Source organism: Lytechinus pictus, chromosome 13, assembly GCF_037042905.1.
Source record: "Lytechinus pictus isolate F3 Inbred chromosome 13, Lp3.0, whole genome shotgun sequence".
NCBI classification, from domain to species: Eukaryota; Metazoa; Echinodermata; class Echinoidea; order Temnopleuroida; family Toxopneustidae; genus Lytechinus; species Lytechinus pictus.
The window spans coordinates 5,797,047-5,809,824 of record NC_087257.1 but is presented as its reverse complement, the minus strand read 5'-3'; the positions used below and the strand labels follow the sequence as shown (position 1 = coordinate 5,809,824).

At 36.0% G+C, this 12,778-nt stretch overlaps 1 protein-coding gene across 1 annotated transcript; it reads right to left on the bottom strand.

The window, feature by feature from the left end:
- Positions 1–10,979: 10,979 nt before the first annotated feature.
- On the bottom strand, positions 10,980–12,408 carry LOC129274411 (D(2) dopamine receptor B-like). The gene has a single exon (XM_054911223.2). The coding sequence runs from the start codon at positions 12,312–12,314 to the stop codon at positions 10,980–10,982; it is 1,335 nt and encodes a 444-aa protein (XP_054767198.2). The 5' UTR covers positions 12,315–12,408.
- Between the last annotated feature and the right edge of the window lie 370 nt (positions 12,409–12,778).

The window sequence follows — 12,778 nt, the reverse complement described above, 5'->3', positions numbered from 1 at the left end:
TCATTTACCTATTTTCACGATATGTTCAAGCACCTATCGCTTACATAAACAATGCAACACAGAACACAATACTCGACGAAAAGAGACCAAGCGCAACATAGATTCCCTAAAAACAGATCTGTTTACAGAAACATGGCAAGATGTTTATCAAGAGCAGGATGTTAACAATTCATATGAAATATTCATAAACAAACTTCTTCATTATTACAACAAAAACGTACCTTTGACAAAAATAACTTCAAACAAAAAGAAGAATAAACAACCATGGATCACTCAAGGAATAATTAAATCTATATTTACTCGCAATAGATTGTATAAGATATCACTTAAATCACCTACAATAGAACATCAAAATAAATACAAAAAATATCGTAATAAATTAACATCTGTAATCCGTTTAGCACGAAAATCTTACTTCTCAGACAAAATTGAAAACAATAAAGACAATAACAAAACTTTATGGCATACAATAAATGACATTCTAGGTAAGAAAAAAGATGATCGAGACAATGATGAATTTTTAGAAAATGGTGACCACATCAGAGACCCCAGTGTTATTGCAAACGCATTCAATTCATTTTTTACTAATGTTGGTCCAAACCTAGCTTCGAAAATTGTTACCAATGACCATGATTTTTCACAATATTTAGATAACCATAACGAACACTCCTTATTTTTCAACCCTACAAATATTCAGGAAATGTTAGAAATTGTTCGATCCTTAAAACCCAGCAAATCCAGTGGCCATGATGGGATAAGTGTATATCTACTTAAACAAATAATTTTTTTCCTGGCTTCTCCACTTGTACATATTTTCAATCTGTCTCTCTCTCAAGGTGTTTTTCCTGAATCGCTAAAACTTGCCAAAATTATTCCAATATATAAAAAAGATGACCCATGTCGGATTGTAAACTACCGCCCTATTTCACTGTTACCAAGCATTTCCAAAATACTTGAAAAAATTGTTTACAATCGTTTATACTCATTTTTGGACACTAACAAATTATTAATCCCCAATCAATATGGTTTCAGAAAAAACCATTCAACCGATTATGCAATTTTACAATTATATGATAAAATAACTGATTCACTTTCAAAAAAGGAGCACACTATTGGGGTTTTTATGGATTTATCGAAGGCGTTCGATACAATGGACCATCGCATATTACTGAGTAAACTAAAGACATATGGAATCAGAGGGATCGTACTATCTTGGTTTAAAGATTATTTAGCTAATAGACGCCAATATGTTAATTTTAAATCCAAATCATCTAATATATGCCCCGTAATATGTGGAGTACCACAGGGTTCAATCCTGGGACCTTTATTATTTTTAATATATATGAACGACATTGTGAACACATCACCCTTACTTACATATGTTTTATTCGCAGATGACACCAACATATTTTATTCACACCACAACTTAAACATACTTGTTGCAACTCTCAATCAAGAATTAAAGAAATTATCAATATGGTTTAAATCAAACAAACTTTCACTTAACATAGATAAAACAAATTTCATGTACTTCAAACACATTAATTCTAAACATATATTTCGCGATAATATTTATATCAATGATATACCCATTAATGAAAAACAAGAAACTAAATTTTTAGGTGTAGTGATCGATGCTAACATAACTTGGAGTAGTCACATTCGTAATATAAGCATGATGGCAGGAAGAGGCATAGGCATTTTGTATAAATTAAAATATTATATCTCTCAAAGATCGTTACTTATGCTCTATAACTCATTTATCTTATCGTATATATCTTATTGTAATATTGTATGGGGAAATAGTAACAAAATCAAAATCGATTCAATATTGCGCCTTCAAAAGAAAGCACTTCGCATTTGTCATCACTCCCATTATCTCGCTCATACTGATCCTATATTTCATGATTTTAAAACATTGAAGATCTACGATATTCACACTTATCAAACTGCTATTTTTATGTACAAATTTTCCACCAACACTATACCAACACCCTTTCGAAATATTTTTGTCTATAATAGAGACATTCATTCATACCCTACTCGACATTCATCTGACTTTCATTTAACAAACCCAAAACTAATAATTGCTCACAAAACAATACGGCATCACGGCCCGGATGTTTGGAACAACCTTCCGAATGATATCAAACAAGCTGCATCTCTTATATCATTTAAAGCTTCACTAAAGAGGTACCTTTTATCTAAATACTTATAAATTCTCACCTGCACTCGCACTCACTTGCACACACTTCATCTTGCCCCTTCCCCCCTTCCTTTTATTATATTTTAAGCTATATAAGTGACATCACTTTTAAATAATAAAGACTCGGTATTTTTATTATGGTTTCCATGTAGCCTCTTTTCCCCTGGCTGCTATTATTTCAAGCTTTCAGCTTACGATAGCTGGCCTCTGCATTTACATTCATTTGTTATTGTTTACATGAATATTATGTCTATTATATCTACTTAACTACTATACAATTGTCACCTTTGTAACTTGATCAGTATGTATGTTTCATTTTATATCATTGTTATAAATTTGTAATTTTGATTTATTAATAAATGCAGAAATACTGCTTTAAAAAAAAAAAACTAGAAAATCAGCGCTCGTAGTGCAGTCACTATATACAAGCACTGTAAGTGCTAAATTAGCACTTCATTTTGTACAGCGTAGGGAAAAATGAAGGTCAAGTGCAACCCAGGAAAATGTTGATTTGAGTCGACCCTACACTGTAAAAAATGAAGTGCTAAATTATCACTTCATTTTTTACAGTGTATATAGAAAAATTAAACAAGCAAAACCCTAAAAATTCATCAAAATCGGATTTAATATAAAAGAGTTATGACCATTGAGATTTTCGCTTATCTCTTACAAATAAGCTAAGCACAACGTGCTATGCAAATGAGAGAGTTGAGGGTATCACTCACTAACTCACAATTTGTGTGGCCTTTTTATTGTTTGCATTATAATATTTTCTGTATTGCTTTGAGACAAAAGACCCTCTTTATTTAACAAAAAAATGTTAGACAATGGTAATTCAACATGTTCAGTGATGAATAGCATTCTTTAAATTGTCGATAAATAGCTGTTCCATTGTTTGGCAAGAGGTATGAAAAATAAAACAATATGTCTATTCGGGTCTATCAGAAAGTGACAACTTTTAACGAGCTGGCATGCATACTGCATGGTATATTGTTTGCTCTTAAAACATGGCAATACCTATGCATAACTCGATTCTTTCCTAAGATAATTATGTTCTATTAATCTTACTGCCGTGTTGAAAGAAAACAAAATCTATACTATACCCATCGCATGCAGCAAAACTTCGTAATATTACCACACATTAATGTGCCGTCCTTACCTAAATAAGGCGAAAAGCTCACCTGATGATTACACACGAACTCAGTTCAAAGGTAAATGAAAAAAAAAACATAAATTGAAAGCAGATCATGATACATGTAACATGACGACTAGTTGTGCAAATGAACTTCGAGGGATGTTTCGACTTTGGACGATGCATTCACAAATGATTTAATTCGCCTGTTTATTTGATAAAGGAGAAAATGTGAAAGTTATCCCTGCACTGACCTCATGAATGTCATAACGAAATACGCTGGTATATGTAACTTATATGGGCACATTTTACTAGGCTCATGAGATTTGTAAAACCACTAAAAAAGTGTTAATAACAACAAAATTCATACCCTTTGTCATTAATAGATCCTCAAATATCCTTCATTTCCTGAGAATATAAAAAAATGTTTTTCTGCGGTGTTTTTTTTTCTTTTAAACTTGGCTCCCGCAACAGTGGTGATAGGTATTCTTGTGCAACTAAGAAAGTACCTATATGCTAAAAGGATCAAATGACACTACTTTACTGCTTATCTGAAGCAGAAGTAATACCAATTTCCGTTCATTTTAAAAAGGATTCTCAAATGTGCATCATTGATTTTATATGAATTTATTTCTAAGTGTGACGTCAACGGGTCAGGGGGCACTTATCAATATGACCGGAACGTGTTTATAGTGTGCAGCCTTTCAAAACTTTCACCGATCAGTTGGATTAAGGACATTTTTTCAGACCGCCACGACTTCTCTTTGTCTATTTTTTAGGCCTTCTGTTTTTTTATCATTTGACTCAACCATTGAGTTCTAATGAGAAAACGATTTCTAATTGTTAATGTAGTAAAAGGTAAAGGATGAAAAATAATGACGGGGGCGACGATCCATGTTTTGGAAGGGGGAGGCAAACAAATCCAAATATTTCTGTCCGCTTAATGCGTTAAATTACAATACAGCAATGCCCGCCGAAAAACTACAATTTCGAATATGAAATTAAATTGTTCAATTCAATTAAACATTTAATGGTTTTATAATGTTTTCATAAAACAAAAAGAAATAATCAGATATTTGCAATTCGTATCATACATTATTTTCAAGTAGTCTAGAGTATGACAACGAATCGATATGTTTGCCTCCCAATATTTTCATTGCAGTAGGAGGGGAAGGGCGATCGCCCCCACCCATCCCCCCTCCCATTATCTATATATCTGGTTTTAATTATGAATTACAATCACGTATACATCCTCAAAATGAGCAATCGTGTTACAATTATCAGAATTAAAAAATTACGACCAAGAAAAATGGAGAAAAGAACAGAAAAAAAAGAAGGGTTAAATATGATATTATGTTCTAAATATTACGTCAAAGTACATCACAAAACTTGATTTTTTTGTTTTTAAAATGTCGAAATTTAGGCTCTCTCGCTTCGCTTGCCGATATGCATTATCTACATTGTAGCCCCCTCGAAATGTTCGGCTCATTTACGTCACTGAACTGTCCAGCACTGATTTTTATATCAGTTACATTTAGTAATATTTTTTTTTTAGAAATCGTATAATTAAATAACTTAAATGGAAATTACAACCTAGCAAAAAGTTCATTGTAAAAATAGCTGAAAAAATATTGCCGGAGGTTTGAGAAAAATCCATAATAGAATAAAAATTCATTAGAATTTTAATATCATGCCTATATAAAAGACTCACGAAACTGATTATAGAGCTATCAACATGACTGGCGATCGAGTATGAGGAATGTACATCGAGGAAGAAGAGAGCCATTATTATCAATGGCTATGAATAGAAGGATCTATTTTTTTTGTATTTTTTTTATTTCTTATATCTATATATTACTATGTTTACTTTCGTATTTGTATTTCTTTTTAATGCGTATATTGTTTTGATTTCATTTGTACTGAAAAAAAATATACTTTTACCCTTATACGTGCTTTTGTGTTCGATTAAGGTGCCCCCTCCCTTTGTGATGACAGTTCCTCTGCCTGGAAACCAAACCTGTCCCAGAAGAATGGGGGGGGGGGGCTCCCACTGCGCACTTTTCTTATAGTTCCCCACAGTTATGTCCAGACAATACTAGCTTTATAATATTTTCATAGTTTTTTCAAATGTTGCAAAGCCATTAATCATGTCAGTTATGATGACTGCTGCTTGGTGGAAATATTGGTTAAAGTCTGGACTGAAAATCGGGGGGATATTGCATTGTATATATTTTTGTGTTTCAATTCGACTTCAACAATGTAAAGCAAAACATGAAATACAGATATGAAAATATAATGACCTCCGTTTTTCCAAAAAAATATAAACTTTTTTAGATGATAAGGTAGCCAAAAATTATTTTCTTGAGGATTTTAAGGAGTTTTTTTTATAGGACAATAGACAATGGTGGTCTTTGAGCTCTTTTTTATCACTGGTCAATAAAAATCAGACGGGAAGGAAAATGCTTTTGGAATGGAAGTGACCTTTGACTTTTTAATATTTGTTTTTGTTGGCAAAAAAATGTTTGTCCTTATGACGAGGTTCTTGAGGTACTCCACTCGTGTAAAGTAATGAAAAATGTAAAGTCAATACACGCAGCAACCCCTGGGGAAAATCTTGGGGGTGCTTCAGCATGCCCGCTTCAAAGGGCCATGCATGGTTACCAATAATGCATATAGCATTTCCATTTGTTTGAATGTAGGATAAAAGGGCACTGTCAATTCCATTCGTTTGAATGTAGGATATAAGAGCAATGTCTATTCCATTTGTTTGAATGCAGGATAAAAGAGCATTGTCGACATGGTCGATTAGATGCCTTGCTCACGGGCACTAGCGTACCTACGGGGGGGGGGGGCAGAGGGGCAGTCTGCCCCCCCTGACGAGCCACCACCCATTCAAAGCCACCACCCATGCATGTATCCCTGCCCCCCCCCCCTGACGAGCTTGAAAGACCTTTTTGCCCCCCCCCCCCCCTGACGAAAATCCTGGAAAATCCTAGGTACGCCACTGCTCACGGGTATAAGTGCCGTGGCTGGGTTTCGAACCACGGACCTTCGTGATTGTGTCTAGTCAGTCGCTTTAGATTACTCGGCCACGGAACACACACACTCACACTCCCCTCATTTCTCACACACATGCAATATCATCTCACACATAAGTAAAGACATACTCATTCCCCTCTCTCCCCCCCCCCCCCCTTCTCTCTCTCTCTCTGTCTCTCTCATCTCTGTCTCATTTGCCATGTTTGCGATCGGTCTAACCATCCCCCCTTTCATTCCACACACTCATCCCACAATTACCACCACCAGCATTCGGACGTCACGTACAACACACATCTTTCCTTCCTCCTCCTCTGTGCTTTGTTAATGCGAGCATATTCTTTCTCACCTTGCTTGTCTCTCCATGCCCCAACCATTTATAAATTAATTATGTTAAAAGGTCTGCATGTGCCCCGTTATTTTCTATAATTGATTTTTTTTAAGGAGCGAATTTCCTGAACGAGTACATCATTGCCATAGAGATGGATATTAGATATCTGTTGAGATAAATGTCAGTCGTTGCATTTCGAATGATATCAAATGAATTATTGATTAACCACAGGCAATTTGGTGACTTCTCAGGTGTAAATAATTCAGATTATACGCTCAGGTGAGGTTTCATAGGTTTATAAAAGAAAGTAATAGAAAAACATGAATTAGCTATGGTGATCATTTTTATACGATAATTGAATACAAATCGCACATTAGAAAATGGAGGACTCCAATTGAGAGAGAAGTGTATTTTAAACATGGAATACGTCTTTCTTCGAAAAGTGTGAGAAAAAAATCCTTGGGAAAAATTAAGTTTCAGCAGAAAAACCTCATAATTTTTTTTTCAATTAAAATCATATTGAAGAAAATTGATTACAAATTGATATACTGTTAATAAGAAATTTGAAAGGCTATACAGAATCCTCAAAATCTTTCGGCATGTAAGTGTTTATTTTAGCTGTTTGTAATAAAATGAGAGTTTAATTAAGTTGACTAATTTCATTGTGAGAAATGGATACATGACAAAAGTCCGACGGCAAAGTGTTACAAAGTAAAAACATATAAATGTATGATGTATATTATTATGACTTTTCAGGATACTTAATACGGTCTAATGCACATAAACATTCTGGCAAGTTCCAAAGAAAAATTGCGATTGACTGAGGACAGATAAAAAAAAAATACAAAACTCAAATATGTGAAAAATGCTGTAGGCTTTTTTTTTTCGGGGGGGGTCACACAAAAGTCAAGGACAGTTAGTCATAAATGTATCCTTGAGCTATGAATATCGATCTTTTGAATAAATAAGAAAAAAATGTTTTTTATCAAAGACAGCACGTCTTGCAGTACAAAACTGAATTGAACATGAATTACAATAAAAATAATCATCAGATATTATTGAATATACAAGTAACATTTGAAATCAAGAGGTCATTTTCCATAGGGCATACAAGAAGGGATTACTTGGGCTTTAAGTATCTTCATCTATTGAGTGCCACGAAAATGACCCAAAACATATTTTACATGACATTATGATAATCGAATACTTCATGTAATAATCAACACTGAAGAAAAGATTGTAAACATAATTTCATAAAAGCATCAAGTCAATAACTTGTGGCCCAGTGGATTAGTCTTCGGACTTTGAAACAGAGGGTCGTGGGTTCGAATCCCAGCCATGGCGTAATTTCCTTCAGCAAGAAACTGATCCACAATATGCTGCACTCAACCCAGGTGAGGTAAATGGGTACCGGTAGGAAGTAATTCCTTAAAAAGCTGTGTGCGCTATGAACGCCTAGCTTAGCCGGGTAATATAGGAGCGCCTTGAGCACCTAATTACAAGGTGGATATGTGCGCAATATAAATACCCTATATTATTATTATTATTATTATAACTATTAAACCTATCAAAATCCTACAAAAAGATGAAACAACAACAAAAAGTTTTCTGATAACTAACCGAATACGTATCGTAATTTATACTACAATAAATACATGTATGAACCCTAATTAAAAAAAATGTCCATAGTGTTTAGGTGGAGCCTACTTCACCTCCTCTTTCATGATTGTCACAATTGAAACACTTAACAAATCAAAGACCACTAGGAGTTTATTTTTTTATTCTATCTAAACCATTTTTAATCCTAAAAAATATTATCGGGAATTGCAATTTTCATGATTACAGAATAATGCGTGCTAAACTGCCTCAAATTATTTCGTTGATAATTCGATGACATCTTTGAATTTCGTTTGACGGACCACAGCTGACTTTTGTAAGCATAATTAGGATTATTATACCCTTAATATTTAATACAAAAGAAGCTAGTAACCTTTCGAGGAAGATGATTTATACACATTTCCTCCAGTAACGTGGCATATGGAGTCACAAACAAGGACCCTGTTTTGGAATATAAGTGACCGCAAAGGGTAGGAAAGATGTGCCAGGGATCATACCGACCGAACAATCATGTCAAATTTTGCTAACTTCAACAGTACAAACCTTTTTTTTTTTCTTACATGCATGACGGTATATCGTAAGGCGTGGGGCGTGATTTGGTTATTTTGTATGTTTTACGAAAAGTGTTACGAAGTTGACTGGATGACTTTCTTCTCTTTTTTTCCGATTTTTTTTTATTTACTCACCAAAAGGGAGGGCTATATACCTCTTAGCACCCCTCCCCCTCCCCCACTGTGTCTTCACAAGTGCCCGAATGGAATAGAGTATTATGGAACATATCTTCCTCGCTATACGCTATAAAATATCTATATCTATATATATATATATAAATGAGAATTTATACATGTTCAACCGATTTGGCAACTCTTTTTATTTAAATATATTGTGAAAGAAATTAATGAAGAGAACAATGGTAGGCGTAGCTTAAATCAAAGTTCACTAGAGCTATCTGCCCTTTAGAAAAATTGATGATGCCGATAATTTCTCTGTCGGGAATCGAACCCGGGCCCCCAGCTTTGAACGCCGATGCCTAAACCACTAGACCACAGAGACGGGTTAGTGGCTATATGGCGAAAACCAACAAACAAAATTATCCTTATATATACCAGATCAACTTGTTGTTCACGTCCACATTACAGCATCCTGACAAGAAACCGTGTCTCGTTTTTTTTTTGTCTAATGGCACAGTGATACACTGGCGAAATCGACTCCAGATCGACCAATTTCTATACAGTTACAAATTACATACAATCTATCGGTTTACATTGTGACTGTATCATCATCTACTTGTCTCTACGTCATCACCAAGCCAAGTCTTGATCAACGTCCTGTCCTGTCGCCTTTTACTTTGAATTTCCTCGCCATTGTAGCTATTGCCCTTATACAATTTGAATCTTTGTATAAACCGTGTGAGTAAAAACAAACTTGACATCTCACAACTCCCAAGTTCAAGGGGACAAATATAGATGAACATATAATTGTTATATATGGCTGGAAAGAATATCTTCTCCCAAATATTTTGATACCATATTTATGTTGTATGTTTTAACGCTTGGACAATCAGTAGGTATTCTTTGCAGTGATGTAAATTTTGATTTGCGCCAAAGTAAGGCATGACGGCAATGAATGAATCCAGACGCCAATGTGGTCAAAATCCTCCATGAGTTAGTGAGCATATTTGCTAATCCATTCTCAATGAAATTAACTTTAGAATTGATCATGAAATGTCCTTTTTAAACAAATATAATGTAAATTACAAAAAAAAAGTAGTTTGAAATGAAATTTGATACAACCCTTGTAGGAATATGACATCATTGACATTGGATTCATTTATTGCAGCCATGCCTTAATTTGTGCGCAAACCAAAATTTACATCACTGCAAAGAATAGTTCTCCTGGTCATCCAAACGTTAACATGTACCACATTTATATGGCAGCAACTTATTTGGGTGAACATACTCTTTTAGGTCATATATAATAATTATGTGTTCGTGGCATTCTTTTCCTTAAATTGGGAAATTGCGAGGTGTCAATTTTTGTTTTTCTACGCTCACGGTAGAACGCATCTCACCTGGTGGAGGTCTTACAAAGCGTTGCGATTGATCCGATCAATCGCAACTATGGAAAGCCAGCAAAGTCAACTTATAAAATGCATGTTTGTTCAAAATTTGTTCTAGATACGAATGTATATCCATAAATTCATTGATTTCTTGACAATTTGGCGTGTTCTCGTTTGTTTACATAGGACATTTCACAAACTTCCTGTAGAGAAAATTGTGACACTGATCATGCTGATGGATTTCCATAGAGTTACGATTGATTGGATCGATCGTAACTCTTTGTAAGACGGGGCCCTGGTGGAGGCCTTTTTACGTATTTGTCTCCCCAGAGATCACCTTACTGAGGCAACCCCTTTGTGAGTGTTCCCATTGGAGTTGTCCTCCCGGATAGGAGTTGCCCTATAGAGACTTCTTACTCCCTGCACACGCCACAAACCACTTCCACAAGTCAAAGGTCATAGGATCATGAACAATGGGTCGATATAAACAAATTAATATTTCTTACAATGCAAAGATAAGCCTAACCTATACAGTCAGCGCAATTACGAGTGTAATTATGATTTTATAATGTATATTTACTGCATATTTCTATTCAGTTTACTTGCAGCACGGGTACTTTGCAAATGACTCCTTGACCTCTTTCCTGAACGAGCTATTGACGAAATAGTAGACGTAGAAGTTGACAATGTGATTGGTGAGCCGAAGGTTATAGAAAACGGAGATGAAAGTTTTCAGATGATCCTTTCCAAGTATCTCCGAAGAAGGGATGAACGGAACCCCAATCTGCGGGATCCAAGTGGTGAAGAGGAATATGGTTACAACAAGAAGCATGCGAGTTGTTTTTCGTCCAAAGTCTTTCTTGTTCTTCTTTGCCGGATTCGGGCGTTGATTGCCACCTTGCTGAACTGCCTCTATTGTTGTTGATGGCGCATTATTATCTAGTTTCACCTTGTGCTGTTTGGTGGGTTCCGTTGTGGATTTTGCGAGGTAAGAACCTGGGGTATCGCTGTCATGGTTGATGGACGGTGGTTGGTTGGTATTATTTGAACACTCTGCTGTATCTAATTTCGACGAATTGTGTAATGGTCGAGATGGGTTCTTCATGTGAGTGTCGTGCGAGCTGTGAGGAATGTCACTTTTTGCTTCAGCGTGATTTGCCCTCGAATTCGACTCGAGCGAACTCGCGATGGTCGAGGCGGCAACCGCATTTGTGGGTTCGGTGCCACCCGTCAACTCGGCGTGAATCTTTGCCCTCTTTTGCAGGAAAACATAAATCAAGCTGTAGAGGATACTATTCAAAACAAACGACACGGTAAATACAAGTGAAATAAACATTACGTATAAGACGATGCCTAGAGGATTCAGTGAAACTATCTTGCAAACTACTCTTCCCTTCCACATGACCAAAGATATCGCAATGGGACTTGGTAGGTATATCGAGACAGAGAAAACGACGCAAAGTGTGATAAGTGCGATCGACTTTCGTACCGTCAACCGACGTCGGAGGGGACGACATACGGCCAGATAACGATCGATGCCGATTAGGGAGGTCATCAGAACTGCGTTCAGCGCAAACATCTCTTCCGCGTAGAAAACAAAGCGACACAAACCTATCGTAGTAAGGTGAGGGAAACCGCTCCGGACGATGAAAGGTAACGAAAACGAGCAAGCGAGGAGATCGATGACGGCTTGGCCCATGATGAGGATGTCCGTGCTCGTCTTCCGTTTCTTCCAAGCGTAGGTCCGCAGAATGATAACATTGCCTGGTATACCAAAGATCAATGAGGTAATGTAGTAGGTTAGATTGACGGCGGTGTTGTTGCTGATATCGAAATCCAACCCGATTTCCTCGATGTCCTCACTGGTACTCGACTCATTGGACGTCGTTAGGTTCGTCATCAGCATTGACCAATTAGTAGGCCTACCATCCATTGTAACCACGTCTATCTTACGATGAAATGAATTGCTCTCAAAGTAAATATAATTTACACTGTGTAAGCTCGAAAATTCAAAAACTCAAATAGTGAGAGGTAGACTCTTGAGATATCGGTAATGAAGTGTATATGGCTATGAAATAAAGACCGTCTCTCAAAGTTAATACAATTTGTATCGCGTTTGCTCGGTGTTCGACAGAGTCAAAGAGTGAGACAGTCCCTTGAGATATTGATCGATAATTTGTATCCAAACGTGAAAATGAAACTGCGTCAAATCGCCATCCAGGGATTTTCAAAAAATGATAATTGATGATAGTGCGTGTCACTTATAAAGTGGCAGTTAGATATGATTCCCAATTAAAAGCTGTCATGGATACGATGAAAATGGTGAAACGTGGAATATTTTGAGCGTAGCCGCAATGTCAATTAGATGAGATAGAAATTGGTGGAAAAAACAGAGAA